We start from the raw sequence: 15,320 nt of genomic DNA on the forward strand, positions 1-15,320 counted from the left end.
AACACATAATCTTAAGACATACTACATACATATCATTCTTCATAATCTGAAGAAATCGCACGCCACAGAGTGGCATATTTTAAGTTAACTAGCCTAACTAGCGCTCTAGACCTCAACGCCACGGCAAGGTAAAATCAATGCAACCTGGTGTAGGGCTCTAGCTTAGGAATACTAAATGAGCGGGTTCGAATCCTCCTCATGGATCATAGTGATTTTATCTCTGACACAGTCACCTTATTGTGGTTTCATTGTGCATTTAATGAGAAGTGTTAGAGGAGAAGTACAGAGAAGCAGAGTACGTGGGGAGCATGCTTGAAACCCTGTTTGGGCTTGAGTTGTAAGCCTTGGGAATTTTAAAGGATTCAGTGGGATCCCCAGTTGCATTGCTTTTTACCATGTCGCTGGGCGGTGGTCTAGGATGCTAGCTAGGGAGTATCAAGTGAGCAGGTTCAAATCCTCCTTAGGCCTCCTACTGATTTTCTCATTGATACATCACGTTAATGTGATTTAATTGTGCAATATCCTCTATATAATGCCCATTCACCCACTTATACACTTCGATCACGGACCTCTACCTCTTCGCCTACAGAAATAGAAAGTAAAACTAGTTTGTTCAATCTCTCTTCGTATCGAAGGTTTTTAATTTGCAGGATTGACGTTGTCCTCCTACCATGTTGTGAATCATTTATTATTCTATTTTTTTCAAGATGTTTAACTCTACCTGACTAACGATCAATTGAATATGCTAAACAAGGGTTAACAAATATCTTTCTCACATTCTTTAAGCACCCTGGCATTGTTCTCCCTTGGAGAATAATGGGAAGCTGCACTTTCTGGATATAACAGTCACAGAAAGGAGCGGAGGTTTTCACACTGCAGTCTACACTAAGGAAACAAACATACGAATGTGCCTCAATGCTAATAGTGACTGCCCAGACAGGTACAAGAGGAGTGTTGTCAACGCTTACGTCGACCGTGCTCTCAGCCATAGCTCGGGATGGAAGGAAGTCGATGAAGAACTCTGTAGGGTAAGGCAGGTCGTAGTCATCAACGGCTTCTCTAACGGTTTCATTGAAGACATCATAATAAGAAAGGTGAAATGTCATGCAACCTCTGAAGAGTCAACCAACACAATACTTGTACCCCCAACTAGACTATTTTACAGGAACTTCTTTTTGACGGCTCATAAAACGGAGGAAAGGGTCCTGAAAGATATTGTTGACAGGAATGTTATCCCTACAGACAAAAAAAATACAATTGATAATTTATTATAAAACCAATAAACGGCCGGTCTACTCATGAAAAATTCCCCTGACACCAAGTAGAACGCTTTGAAGGAAACCAACGTCGTCTATGCCTTTAAATGCCCACTTGGGGGACTGTAAGCCCCAAAGAACTCAGTTTATAGGCAAGACAATAACGTCTCTTTCCAGGCTACTAACAATGCATAAACAACAGGGCTCCATCAAGGAACATATAATCTCCTCTCACAACCAGACCATCACCAGAGAAATCTTAACAAACAACACAGAAATCATCAATAAGTACAGCGATAGCAGGCGGCTCGACATCAGCGAGGCACTACACATAAAAAATTCAACACCAGCATCCAACAGCCAAATAATGCACAACAATATTCTACCCACTTGAAGGCACCGTATGGGCCAATAGGCCCTCTCCAGTTACTTCCATTCTCAAGTACCCACCTCACCCAATACCCACCTTACCCAAAACCAATAAGAAGCAGTAGTTATGTCAAATGTTTCATACACAGTGTATCAAGTGTGTGATACATACACAGTGTATCAAGTGTGTGTGTAACCAATTGGAAAAGACAGAACGCGAAACAATAGGTATAAATGAGGTATACATTTTATCTGCTTGCTTCTGTGCTGATTTGGGGTCTTGAAGTGGGTAGAATGTAATTTTGCGTTAATTGGCTGTTTATTGCTGGTTTTAACTTTTTGATGTGTAGGGCCTTGCTGATGTCGAACCTCCTGTTATCGTTGTATCTGTCGATAATATCTGTGTTGCTTGTTAAGATTTCTCTGGTGATGGTCTGGTAGTGTGAAGAGATTATATGCTCCTTGATGGAACCACTATTGTTTATGCATTGTTAATCGCCTAGAAAGAGACATTGTTGTCTTGTGTATGTACTGAGATCTATGGGGCTGACAGTCCTCAAGTGGGCATGTGAAGGTCGTCTATGCCTTCACATGCCCACTTGGGCATGTTTTATATAAACACATAAAAATATATATGATATATTATTATTACAATAAACTGCGATTACACCTAAAACGAGACGTTTTATAAATGCCAGTATACCATGTAGACAAAACCCAAATTAAATATAATTAGCAATACTAGTATTTTTTCAATGTAAGATCGAGTGCAAGTGTTCAACACTAAATAGCAGTCTGTGCGTGTTAATAATCTTTAGTTTCGTAGCCAAATTTAAACTCATGTTTACAGGTCATTCAAGTACAGATATTCTAAACATAAGTAAATATTATATGATAAACAAACTATGACTAATGAGACGGTTTTGGGTACTACTATGTAAACATCATCAAGATCCACAAATGGTAGCAACAGAAGCCTAATGATGTACTTGATGTCATTACCAAGGATTTATAAGGTCATGTAGAACTGGATTTTATATTTTGAAGGTAAAGCACACTCGGCAACTGCTTGGCAGTCTGGCACAGTATATATAGGCAAGTCGACGCTGGTGTCTGCACTACATCATCACTACGCCCAACAACATGAAGTTTGTACGTACTGACCTCTTGTAGCCTTAGTTGTATAGAATATGTCTTTAACATAATGGATATGAAAATTGTTGTAGAGTTTATAAACCACTCAAAAGAAATTCTTTGTTAAATAATTAACTTAACGAGATATTAAAATTATATGAGAAATAGATTGACATCGAAGGTATGAAATAGTATGTCAGAATTCTAATAAAGTCACATAGTGAAGTAGCAAATACCATAAATATTATCTTTCAACACAGGTTATCCTCTCCGTCGTTGTGGCCGTGGCCAGCGCCGCCCCCCAGTACGCCGCCCCTCAGGCACCTACCCGCTATTCAGAGTCAAGTGAAGAGGTGGCCATTCTGAGGCACGATTTTGTACCTGGGGACGCCGGCGCCTACAAGCTTGATGTGGAGACTGCCAACGGCATCGTTGTATCCCAAGCTGGCGCTCCCAGTGGCCCAGAGGGCGCTGTGGTCAAGACCGGACAGTATTCGTGAGTATTCGAATGTAATTATAAAATTTGAGGACTATATGTGATGGTATTGCTTTCGATAATAGTTTACACTTGAAATTTGCTAAATCTTTAGCAAATTTAAAGTGTGTATTCAAACGCAATTTGAAACACAAAAATAAAATAATTTCCCCACAGCTACACTGCTCCTGACGGCACTCCCGTTGTGGTGAAGTTCGTCGCCGACGAGAACGGCTACCAGCCCCAGTCTGACCTGCTGCCAGTGGCTCCTGAGTTCCCCCACCCAATCCCTCAGTTCGTGCTGGACCAGATCGCCTTCGCGGCTCAGGAGGACGCTGCCCGCGCCCGTGCTCCTTCTGCCAGCTATGGCGCCCCTCAGTAAAAGTAGCAACAAGGGAAACCTGTCGATCAGACAACCAAATATCAAACGTTGCACGATAACTCCTTCTAATCATCTCGAGTAATTTATTACTTAAATATTATTTATGTCTTGGGTATGTGAATAAAACTGATATAGTTCTAACATTTTGTTTTTTAACCAAAGAAGAGTTTTCTATATTACCTTGTTTATTATCTTATTATTCTACCAGAAAATATAAATACTTATCACAACCTGTTAGGTTGTGAGTTTACAGTTGTTACTCACAACCATTGTAAACTCAATGCTGCCTTACGATCATTAATCATCCTAAGAGGTTTTGTACCAACTGGGCTTCAAGAAAAGACCGAGCGTCGTTTTTTTTACCACAGGTCACAAGAGCAAGCACAGCGCCCTCATTACAGGTCACAAGAGCGATCACAGCGTCCTCACTATAGGTCACAAGAGCGAGCACAGCGCACTCACTACAGGTCACAAGAGCAAGCACAGCGCCCCCACTACAGGTCACAAGAGCGAGCACAGAACACTCACTACAGGTCACAAGAGCAAGCACAGCGCCCCCACTACAGGTCACAAGAGCGAGCACAGCACCTTCACTACAGGTCACAAAGACCACACTGACAATTTACACATTTTCTCTGCCGCGACAATTTCACTTTTAGGATGCTTCCAAATGTCGTTGTTTCTACTTAATTATCCATTTTGCTGCATATTGGAGACCAGCAAACAAATCTTTTTTCCCCCTTGAACATTCCATTGTAGTGTATAGTGTGATAAACTATACAAGCCCGGGGAATGAAAGTCTTCTCGCTGCGAATCATATTTCCCGAAGCCAAAGTCGAGGATGTCAGCTGGGTCACCCATCCAGAGATGGTGTTAAGGTGACTGACCAAATGGGTCATAACAATTATCATTGTCATGATAATTCCCAGTCATATTAAAAATGTTTTTTTTCACTCAGCTTTGTATTTTATTGTTATTATGATGCGAGTATTCATGTACTACTAATCTTCGGAAATCAATTACTAAACGAAACAAAAGATACTATTTACCAATTGAATGAGTTATTGGCAAGGAAAACCATCAGGACAGTGCACGCTGTCGGACAGTGCTCGGACAGTGCTGAACAGTGCATGGAGTCGAACAGTGCACGGACAGTGCCGACCAGTGCATGCTGTCGGACAGTGCACGCGACACATCAAGTTCAAGCATGTTTCTTGAAACAAGAAAAAAATACATCTCAAAGGGATAGAGTAGCTTAGGCTATTTCTACTTCTCAACGGTGGGTAGAAATATGTTGGCCCGGTCACACAGTGCTACTGCCACAACGTCACAAAATTGAACTACTAAATTGCCCGAACATAACCTAACTAACGACTCCCCCAGAATGTTACGACGCGCTTTGATTCACAGTACGGCATATTCCGACGTTTGGGCTTGATACGTTAAAATACCATGTATTATTCAAGATAAAAACAGCGCCATCTTTTTCTTAATGTCCTAAAACATTTTGACTATAGAATTATCATTACATTTATTCATAATATAAGTGGCCGGTAATATTTGAAGACCGTCTCTTAACCTTTATTTTGAGCTCTGACAGATCTGACTTATTTTTTATGTGATGTAATGCTGTAAGGACTAATTAGATTCCATAATGATCAATTATCAATTTATTAATTAAAGAAAAACAGAATCTGGTGAAAGTAATAATTGTGCAGCAAAACGTCTCTGTGAATCATGTCGGGCCCTGAACAAACATGGTTCCTAAACAAGGCTGGTCTCTGAATAAAGTTGGTCTTTAAACAAAACTGGTCCCTGAACAAGCCAGATCCCTGATCAAGGCTGGTCCCTGAACATCTTAGGTCCCTGGTCATACTAGGTCCCTGAACATCTTAGGTCCCTGAACATGTTAGGTCCCTGTACATAGAGGAAAGAACTATGAAACAAAGCAGAGCGATCTTGACCCCCTTCTATGATTTTTTTTTAAGACGAGACAAAGGAGATATATTCACCTTTTACAAGATGCTTCGAGACCTTCACTTAGCGGACAAAACCGAGAGGAAACCATAATATTCTTGGCATCCAGGTGAGCTATTGGGATGCAAGAAAGCACTTATTATTAGTGTCAGAAGGCAATAGGGTCAGACATTGCAATAGGTGACCATAGGCAATAGGTGGTTGCAAGGCAAGATACGGAAACTGACGTTCACCCTTCAAGCACATTCATTTGGGAGAGAATGTTATTAAACTTTCTTGACATATGGCTCATGTTGAAGACACTCACTACACATGCTCTAACACATAATCTTAAGACATACCACATACACATCCTTCATAATCTTTAGAAATCGCACGCCACAGATTGATATATTTTAAGTTAGCTAGCTTAGCTAGCGCCCTAGACCACCACGCCAGGGTAAGGTAAAAGCAATGTAACCTCGTGTAGGACTCTAGCTTAGTAGTAGTAAATGAACGGGGTTCGAATCCTCCTCATGGATCATACTGACTTTCTCATTGATACAATCCCGGTATTGTGAATCAATTGTGCATTTGATGAGAAGCGTTAGAGGAGAAGTACAGGACCATTAGACAGAGTGCGTGGGAAGCAATGCTTAAAACCTTGATTGGGCTTAAGTTGAAAGCCTCATGAATCCTAGAGGATTCAGTGGAATCCCCAGTTCCATTTCTTTTTACCATGTCATTGGGTGGTGGTCTAGGACGCTAGCTTGGGAATATCAAGTGAGCGGGTTCAAATCCTCCTCAGGCCTCCTACTGATTTTCTAATTGATACATCACCTTAATGTGATTGCACTGTGCAATATCCCCTATGTAATGCCCATTCACCCACTTGTACACTTCGATCACGTACCTCTAACTTTTCGCCTACAGAAATAGAATGTAAAACTTGTTTTTTTTTTAATTCTCTCTTCATATCGAAGGTTTTTAATTTGCAGGATTAACTTTGTCTTCCTACCATGTTGTGAATCATTTATTATTCTATTTTTTCAAGATGTTTAACTCCGTATGACTAATGACCAATTGAATATGCTAGACAAGAGTTAACATGGGTCTTCTTCACATTCTTTAAGCACCCTGGCAAACACCTTGTTCTGCCCTTTTTTTTTGGCTCTTATGATTCATTTTGATTAATAACTACCACCAGTGCAATCACTAAACTAGTCAACCTGTTGAACAAATCCACAAGGGCCGTGACGAGGATTCGAACCTGCGTCCGGGAGCATCCCCAGCCCGTCCTCCAAACAAAGATCCAAAAGTGATTCCATGCATCCGCCAAACCCCCTGTTTATGAATGAAAAGCGGTTTACACACGACTCACAACTGCTGACGTTCGAACATATCCGGAACTAGTACTTCACTGACGAATTTTGTTCGAATCGCAACGCTATAAATGCTTCACCCACGTACTACAAATACAAATAATCGCCAACAGAACCTAAACACCTGACCTAACCTATCCTATGCCTATATATACACAATATGGCAATATATTATAATATTAATTTATACTTGAGAAAATTCCCGTTTTGAATGAACAGCATGTTAAAATTTATGAATGCGTCTGTGGGGTCGACCACTGGATGTAATGGACTTGAGTTGAGGACGGGTTGGCATCCCAGACACTGCCTTAATCGACTGACCTACGACAGGGTAACCTGTTCTCTTCACCACCAATATATACTTGTTTAGCTGAAGGCATACTGTTATTTTGTTTAGTAAATACAGGAACACAATATTTATTTAAAATAGTACTCGTCTATTGGTGTTCTAGATTGACTTCCACATTCTTAATACTATTACACAAAGCTTTCTTTTTGCATATCGAGATCTTTAGACCCATGGTTATCCACTAGGGGTCATTGTTATTTATTACTCGATCTAATCCATTTGTTACGAATCAGTGTTGAATCAGATTTTAAGGAATCCACAGAATCAAAACTGTAAATATTGTTTTTATAAATGTATTTATATATGAGCTAGTATGTACAGCATAAAGAATAAATAACGAGAAATATCAGTAATGCAGACGTTACGTGGTCAATTTATACGAAAACATTCGTTGAGTGTAAGTGTTTACAGTGGAGGACCGTAGCTAGCAGAAGGACCCGACTTGCCGCGAGCGGCGGCAGCGTCCTCCTGAGCGGCGAAGGCGATCTGGTCCAGCACGAACTGGGGGATTGGGTGGGGGAACTCAGGAGCCACTGGCAGCAGGTCAGACTGGGGCTGGTAGCCGTTCTCGTCGGCGACGAACTTCACAACGACGGGAGTGCCGTCAGGTGCAGTGTAGCTGGGAACAAAATTGGGTTTTATTTTCATGTATAGGGCATATTTATTATCAAGGAAAAAAGAGAGGAATTAATTTTTCACTCACCAGCATCACACGTTTGTATGATCAAGGACGATGATTTTACTAGAAATTGTCAAATGTTTGTGTAATAATACTCACGAATACTGTCCGGTCTTGACCACAGCGCCCTCAGGGCCACTGGGAGCGCCAGCTTGGGATACAACGATGCCGTTGGCAGTCTCCACATCAAGCTTGTAGGCGCCGGCGTCCCCAGGTACAAAATCGTGCCTCAGAATGGCCACCTCTTCACTTGACTCTGAATAGCGGGTAGGTGCCTGAGGGGCGGCGTACTGGGGGGCGGCGCTGGCCACGGCCACAACGACGGCGAGAACCATCTGTGTTGAAAGGGAACTTTGAGTATGCGTTATTGATTGTATATTTGATAGCTTATTTGAGAATTTGATGGAAAAGAAAGATGAACGTATCGGCCGATCAAGGCCGTTGGCAATACCAAACATTCTGGTGTTGACAACGGCCCTGATCGGCCGAAACGTTCATCTTTCTTTTCCATTTCTCTGTGGATTTTCCGCATACACAAATGGTCAGTGTTTCGTGATCGTCAATTGTAAATATATATATATATATATATATATATATATATATATATATATATATATATATATATATATATATATATATATATATATATATATATATATATATATACATATATATATATATATATATGCGGAAAATCCAGAGAAATATGAAATGAGGTGAACGTTTCGGCTTGTTAAAGCCTTTGTCAACACCAGACTGACCAAGACTGTCAGTCTGGTGTTGACAAAGGCTTTAACAAGCCGAAACGTTCACCTCATTTCATATTTCTCTGTGGATTTTCCGCATATATATACATATATATGCGGAAATGTATTACATATTTGCATTTTAATGCTTCTGGTATATTATATATAAGTACCAAATCTATATGTGTTATAAACATTTATGAATGTTTCTACAGTAATTATGCGATGGGCACGTACAAACTTCATGTTGCAGAGTGCTGTAAGGATCTGGTGCAGACTGCACTGTCGACCGACCTATATATACCTGCCTCGAGCACCAAGCAGCTGCCGCTCGCTCATTAGATTTACTATCCAGTTTTCAATGACCTTGTAACTCCTTGGTAATCACAGCGGGTCTGTCATTTGGCGTCTGAGGTCAAAACTAGTCGTCCTCGTCGGTCTTTAGATTTGTCTTGATGTTGAGCATCAAGGCTGTGTGCCACGGGAGAGTTGATGCCGCTTTGTTAGCCTAGTGACCAACCAGCAGGCATGCTGTAGTCTGTAGTCCTGGAGATATTTTAGGAACAAACACAGTCCTAAATAGTTTTAGGACTTGAGTAAACTTTCACTGTGTATTCTCTGAGAAGTGCAATATACCTTTCAATGTATATTTGTGCTTTAAACTGAATCTGCTTTGTGTGACATGCACTAGATTTGTGGGAGTTAGACACGGTGTATATACACAGAGGGTTTTTGTTTTTGTCTAAATTATGTTCAGGTTTAATGTATACTTGCTTTTGGGTCAGTGAGCAATTATGTTGGCATTAAGAACCTTCTCACGGTAAGTATGTTTCAAGCCCAACAACAAACCAAACCTGAACTCAAACCTTTCGAAACAGATCATCTAGCATGTCTAGTTTATAATATTATCACTTCACTGTAGAATAGTAACAGTATCTGTTTGGCTTGTGCAGATGGTGGAGAGGTTCTGGTTATTGGTCTATCGACCGTGTTGTGAAAATACTACTTGTTCACAAATACCCAACCAAAATCACGGAAATATTACAAGAAAAAATTAACAGAGGTGTTGCCTACACGTACTACTTTGCAAAGGCATTTGACAAATGTGAACATGGAGTGATAGCCCGTAAAATGAGATTAATGGGAATAACAAGTTAGGTAGAGCGATGGATATTAGAATTCCTGTCAAACAGAACGCAAAGAGTAACAGTTAAACAAACAAAATTAAATTCAAACACAGTGAAAAGCTGTTCTAGGGTATTATCCTAGTACCACTGCCATTTTTCATTCTCATATTATATACAGGCAGAAATACCAAGTCACAGTTTCATGCCATCCTTTAAGGATGAATCAAAAGTAGGCATGACAGGCATGACACTTGCTTCTGCACAAGACACTGAAACACTTCAAGCCGATATCAGTAAAGCATTAAATTGGGCAACGGAAAATAACATGATATTTAACAATGATGAATTCCAGATACTTAGGGATGGACAAATTTAAGAACTAAAACGAAATACAGAGTACGAGACAGAATCAGATCTCCGCATAGGAGAAAAACGATATCAGATGACCGTAATGTTTAGTAATTTAACAAAGCATATATAGCATTGTCAAAAAAGTGATAGTATGGATTATGAGAACCACCAAATCCAGGGATTCCTTTACGTTTTAAATTACTCAATTCCGCTTTCAAAGTGTTATCATAAATATTCCTGGTTGGTGGACTATTGTAGAAAGGCAGCTTGCGAATACCTTCTTGTGTCCATGACAAGGAAGTACAGCGAAATAGTGTAAACAGCCTTCACTCCCAGAGTATCGAGACTTAGTGGCGGAAATATGACCTTTGAAGGTCAGCACCTTCTTGATTTATTAAACTCCATTCTGTCACTAGAGCTAAAGCTATAATCAGATACTTAGTATCAATGCCAGAGAAACTGAGAGCATAAACCTGACGTCGGCAACTGTTTACTCAAATGACTGTATATATAGAAAGCTCCAGAGAGGTGCCAGCAACACAGTGCTGCAGTGTCAGACAACATGAAGTTTGTGAGTAGTTTGCTGGATTTGTTCCAGACAAAGCAAATTTGATATATAAACAAAAACATAATAAAGACAATAAAACTACATTATTTTGGTGATTATTTTTAAAACTTTGTATACATTCGATTCAATTATTTAATGAATTAAATCATTCTTCTAAAGTTCATATTGAACATCTTTAGCCAATTATGGTTTTCAACACACAGATCATCTTCGCCGTCGTTGTGGCCGTGGCCAGCGCCGCCCCCCAGTACGCCGCCCCTCAGGCACCTACCCGCTATGCAGAGTCAAGTGAAGAGGTGGCCATTCTGAGGCACGACTTTGTACCTGGGGACGCCGGCGCCTACAAGCTTGACGTGGAGACTGCCAACGGCATCGTTTTATCCCAGGCTGGCTCTCCTGACGGTCCAGAGGGCGCTGTTGTCAAGGCTGGGCAGTATTCGTTAGTATCTCAATGCTAATTTTAATAATTTGTTTTTGTGATATTTTTTCCTTGATAATAAATATGCCCTATACATGAATATAAAACCCAATTTTGTTCCCAGCTACACTGCTCCTGACGGCACTCCCGTCGTTGTAAAGTTCGTCGCCGACGAGAACGGCTACCAGCCCCAGTCTGACCTGCTGCCAGTGGCTCCTGAGTTCCCCCACCCAATCCCCCAGTTCGTGCTGGACCAGATCACTAAAGCTGCTGAGGAAGACGCTGCCGCCGCTCGCGGGAAGTCTTCTGCTCCCTCCGCCAGCTACGGTGCTCCAAACTAAACAGCTGCGTGCAATGATATTCCATATGACTGCAAGTATGCTCATGGTCCCAATGCACCATAGTGTCATCTCATTATTTATTATCTTTACTCTTTTTAAATTAAACTCGTGTTATAAATATATACGATAATATTTAATATTTCCATGGGTAATTATCAATGACTGATTATGGCTAAAATTGCAACCCGTGCAGCCGGTGGTTGAATAATTCAAACAATAACTGGGACGTCTATAATATGCCTTGCCACCAGTTATTTTGTTTGTCATCTTGCTCCCCATACCAATTCGGGTGGGGTTAAGGATTTTACTCTATATATATATCCACGCCCCAGAAGGATTCGAATCCATGGCGTACGTGGTTCCTTAAACCACTCGACCACCGTGACTGTACAAAAGTCATTGGTAGCCGAAGCTACATCCTGAACGACCCGACAGCACACGTTGAATAGCTTGGATTACCAATGACTATAGTGCTGTCGGGACGTTGGGGATATACCCTCGGCTACCAATGACTTTTGAGCAGTCATTGGGTCGAGTGCTTAAAGTACCAGGTACCCCAAGGTGCATAGTGCTCCTGGCTGTCTGGGTTCAAATCCTTTTGGGGTGAGAAAGTCTGAAGTCGAAAATTGGTGCCACAACAGAGGTTTTATGATTGATCAGCCTACATTCTGGCCTGTGTTATGGTGTTCACAACCTTACGCCCAGCCATTGGAACACAATGAAATCACTTTAGTGCAAGTTACCTTATTGTGCCAAGTATTTTCTCCAACCTGTTTAGATAGTACCTGTTGCGACGATCGTCCATAGTCACGAAGGTTGTGAGCACTATTACCCAGAGGCCATATTACAGGCGGGCCAATTGTAAAACCCTGATTGTGGCCTTCAGAGCTTCCTAGGGAATTCAGTAGAGTTCCGGGATGATTGACTATTTTTCCTGGCGTGACTGAGTGGGTTAAGGTGAGCATCTGTGAGTCACCAGAACGGTGGCAGAAGTCACCTCATTACTTCAAAGGATTTTCTCAATAAATAATATCCACAACTTAATAATTGGTAAATGAAATTATAATTTAGGTATGGTCAGCAAGAGATGTGGTTGTTGAATATTATTTAATTGGGGCAAGATTTACAAGGTTTCATAAAGATAATCTTGGTGGTTTAGGTCCTTACATCACTACATGAGTGCCGGTACCACTGTCCTCTGTATCATCTACGGTTTTCACAAATTGTTTCCATGAAACTCTGTTAACATCACTAATATTTAAATCTGAAAATTAAGTAAATGCTGTTTGGTGAAGCGTCAGGATCACGAGTCGAAAAGAGCCTCTGAAGCCCTTTCCACCTATCCCTCCCACAGTATTGGTATGGGGTGCATAATAAAGAAATGATATGTAATATAACAATAGAAACGAAAGATATGGAGATATACTTTCTGATGAACACTTTTCTGCGATACTTTTTAGTTACACTGATAAATCATGTCCGTGTTTGTGTAATATTTAATGAGCGTGCGGTAAGTAGTCCATCCTATATTCCAGACGTCTGACTCGACCATCTGTGTCTTTTGTTTACCTTAAAGAATATTGGACAATCTCTAAAGGATACACAAGTAAAATTATGCTGTATAATGTTTTGCAATTTTATTTTGATTATATATAATATATACAAAATAATAAATAATCAAAAATTACTTTCAAACATAGAAAGATCTATAACTTTTCCGGAAAAACGGCTATTGACATGTTACTGGGGAGGACCATAGCTGGCGGAGGGACCAGAGGACTTGCCGCGGGCGGCGGCAGCGTCTTCTGCAGCAGCGAAGGCGATCTGGTCCAGCACGAACTGGGGGATTGGGTGGGGGAAGGCAGGAGCCACTGGCAGCAGGTCAGACTGGGGCTGGTAGCCGTTCTCGTCGGCGACGAACTTAACGAGGACGGGAGTGCCGTCAGGAGCAGTGTAGCTGAGGGGAAGATAACATTCCTGAGTATAAAACTGTTTTTTTATATTATTTTAGAAAGTCTTCCACACATGGACAACACAGTATACTCTCATTTAATTATAATCAATCATGAACTTACGAGTAAGAGCCAGAGCTGGCGATAGCACCAGAGGCTCCTGGAGCGCCAGCTTCTGACACCACGATGCCGTTGCCAGTCTCCACGTCAAGTTTGTAGCCGCCATAATCCCCCTGCACAAAATCGTGTCTGATAATGGGCACCTCCTCGCTGGAGCCACCGTAGCGGGTAGGAGCCTGAGGGGCGCCGTACTGGGGGGCGGCGGCGGCCACGGCCACAACGACGGCGAGAATTACCTGTGTGTTGAGTTGAACAATCAAGAGCAATCATCACAGAAGATTCCTTCCTTTGCATCAACATGTCTGTTTTCTTACTTTATTTGAAGAATTGGATCTAGATTTATGATTTTCAATACTTAAAAGTATGTTAAAAGTACCAGGGATTAATCAATAACAATTGATTGACCTCTAGTATTTTTTATTAAATTTTAACAAAATATTAATATATGTTTTGTGAGTTAATATTAGGATGTTTAATAACCAACACACACACGCACATCAATATATGACTTGTGTTTTATGAACTCTTTCACTTCATATCCGCTCCATGAACAATTTCATTTATATCAAGGAACACTTACAGACTTCATGTTGGCTGCTGACTGTGCAGAGGAACCCTGACCATCAGTTTATATAGCAGAACCCGGTCAAGCAGTTGCCAGTTGTGCTTCACCTACATCTCAGACCAGGTTTTTCAGTGACCTTGTATATCGTCTGTAATGATTTTCCAGCCTAGTCATTAGTTTTTTATACGATAGTAGAATGTACTTCTGGGAAAGGTAGCTCAGTACTCGACGCTCAAGTGAAGTTAGTCTGTCACAAAGAGTAGTTGTTCAGTTTGAATACTTTTTTTCAAATTGTTATATCAATACAATTTTTATTTGTCACTATCAATATTTGTGTGCGTGATGTCGGAGAGTACGTGGGTACTTACCTATGTGTGACTATATGGAATTGAGGTCTAGCTCTCTATACCCCGCCTACCAGCCTTGTTGTACCTGTTGTGTCAAAGCTTCAGTAGTCTAACAATCACTATCTTTGTCGAACCTTTCCTTAAAGTTGTGAATGGAGGTGGCTTATCTTGAGATGATTTCGGGGCTTTTAGTGTCCCCGCTGCCCGGTCCTCGACCAGGCCTCCACCCCTAGGAAGCAGCCCGTGACAGCTGACTAACACCCAGGTACCTATTTTACTGCTAGGTAAAAGGGGCATAGTGTGAAAAAAACTCTGCCCATTGTTTCTCGCCGGCGCCCGGGATTGGACCCGGGACCACAGGATCACTCATCCAGTATTCTGTCCGCTCAGCCACCGGCTCCCTGCTCCCTCCCAGCTATCCATAAACTTTTAGACAACTAGGCTTTACCTCGGTAACTGTGGTCTTCTGGGGAGGGGCGGGGGAGGGAAGTGCAATCATCCTTTGGCAGAGTGCAGCTGCTCATTATGTCATACTGACAACTGAAAGGTTGATAAACGTTTCGTGCGTGTGTGCACGCGCGTGGACGTCGGTAAGATCACATCGATGCCATTTTCAGTTTTCACATCAAGTCTCTATGATCATTAGTAAAGTTTAACGATTAATGAAAAGAAGTGAGTAGAAAACATTCGAGAATTATATTTCCATGAGTGAAAATAGCTTAATGTCTACAATTAATAAATGTTAATAAATTGATACAAATGAATTTTAAACGATGAATATAAGTGAATGAAATGCAGGAAAT

General features: G+C 41.1%; 4 protein-coding genes across 4 annotated transcripts; 2 read left to right on the forward strand and 2 right to left on the reverse strand.

The window, feature by feature from the left end:
• Positions 1 to 2,677: 2,677 nt before the first annotated feature.
• Positions 2,678 to 3,677, forward strand: LOC138369386 (cuticle protein CP14.6-like). Its single transcript, XM_069332629.1, has 3 exons — positions 2,678 to 2,777; positions 3,020 to 3,255; positions 3,412 to 3,677. Exons 1-3 carry the CDS (start codon positions 2,769 to 2,771, stop codon positions 3,614 to 3,616), a joined length of 450 nt encoding a protein of 149 aa, XP_069188730.1. The 5' UTR covers positions 2,678 to 2,768; the 3' UTR covers positions 3,617 to 3,677.
• Positions 3,678 to 7,580: 3,903 nt separating this feature from the next.
• Positions 7,581 to 9,000, reverse strand: LOC123754943 (cuticle protein CP14.6). Its single transcript, XM_045737286.2, has 3 exons — positions 8,966 to 9,000; positions 8,082 to 8,317; positions 7,581 to 7,922 (listed from the first exon to the last, which is right to left on the reverse strand). Exons 1-3 carry the CDS (start codon positions 8,972 to 8,974, stop codon positions 7,709 to 7,711), a joined length of 459 nt encoding a protein of 152 aa, XP_045593242.1. The 5' UTR covers positions 8,975 to 9,000; the 3' UTR covers positions 7,581 to 7,708.
• Positions 9,001 to 10,744: 1,744 nt separating this feature from the next.
• LOC123754942 (cuticle protein CP14.6-like) lies at positions 10,745 to 12,572 on the forward strand. The gene is made up of 3 exons (XM_045737285.2): positions 10,745 to 10,777; positions 10,978 to 11,213; positions 11,317 to 12,572. Exons 1-3 carry the CDS (start codon positions 10,769 to 10,771, stop codon positions 11,531 to 11,533), a joined length of 462 nt encoding a protein of 153 aa, XP_045593241.1. The 5' UTR covers positions 10,745 to 10,768; the 3' UTR covers positions 11,534 to 12,572.
• Positions 12,573 to 13,155: 583 nt separating this feature from the next.
• On the reverse strand, positions 13,156 to 14,209 carry LOC138369527 (cuticle protein CP14.6-like). Its single transcript, XM_069332872.1, has 3 exons — positions 14,186 to 14,209; positions 13,609 to 13,841; positions 13,156 to 13,490 (listed from the first exon to the last, which is right to left on the reverse strand). The coding sequence occupies exons 1-3, from the start codon at positions 14,192 to 14,194 to the stop codon at positions 13,274 to 13,276; spliced, it is 459 nt and encodes a 152-aa protein (XP_069188973.1). The 5' UTR covers positions 14,195 to 14,209; the 3' UTR covers positions 13,156 to 13,273.
• Positions 14,210 to 15,320: the final 1,111 nt, after the last annotated feature.

This window comes from Procambarus clarkii, chromosome 28 (assembly GCF_040958095.1).
Source record: "Procambarus clarkii isolate CNS0578487 chromosome 28, FALCON_Pclarkii_2.0, whole genome shotgun sequence".
Classification (NCBI taxonomy): Eukaryota; Metazoa; Arthropoda; class Malacostraca; order Decapoda; family Cambaridae; genus Procambarus; species Procambarus clarkii.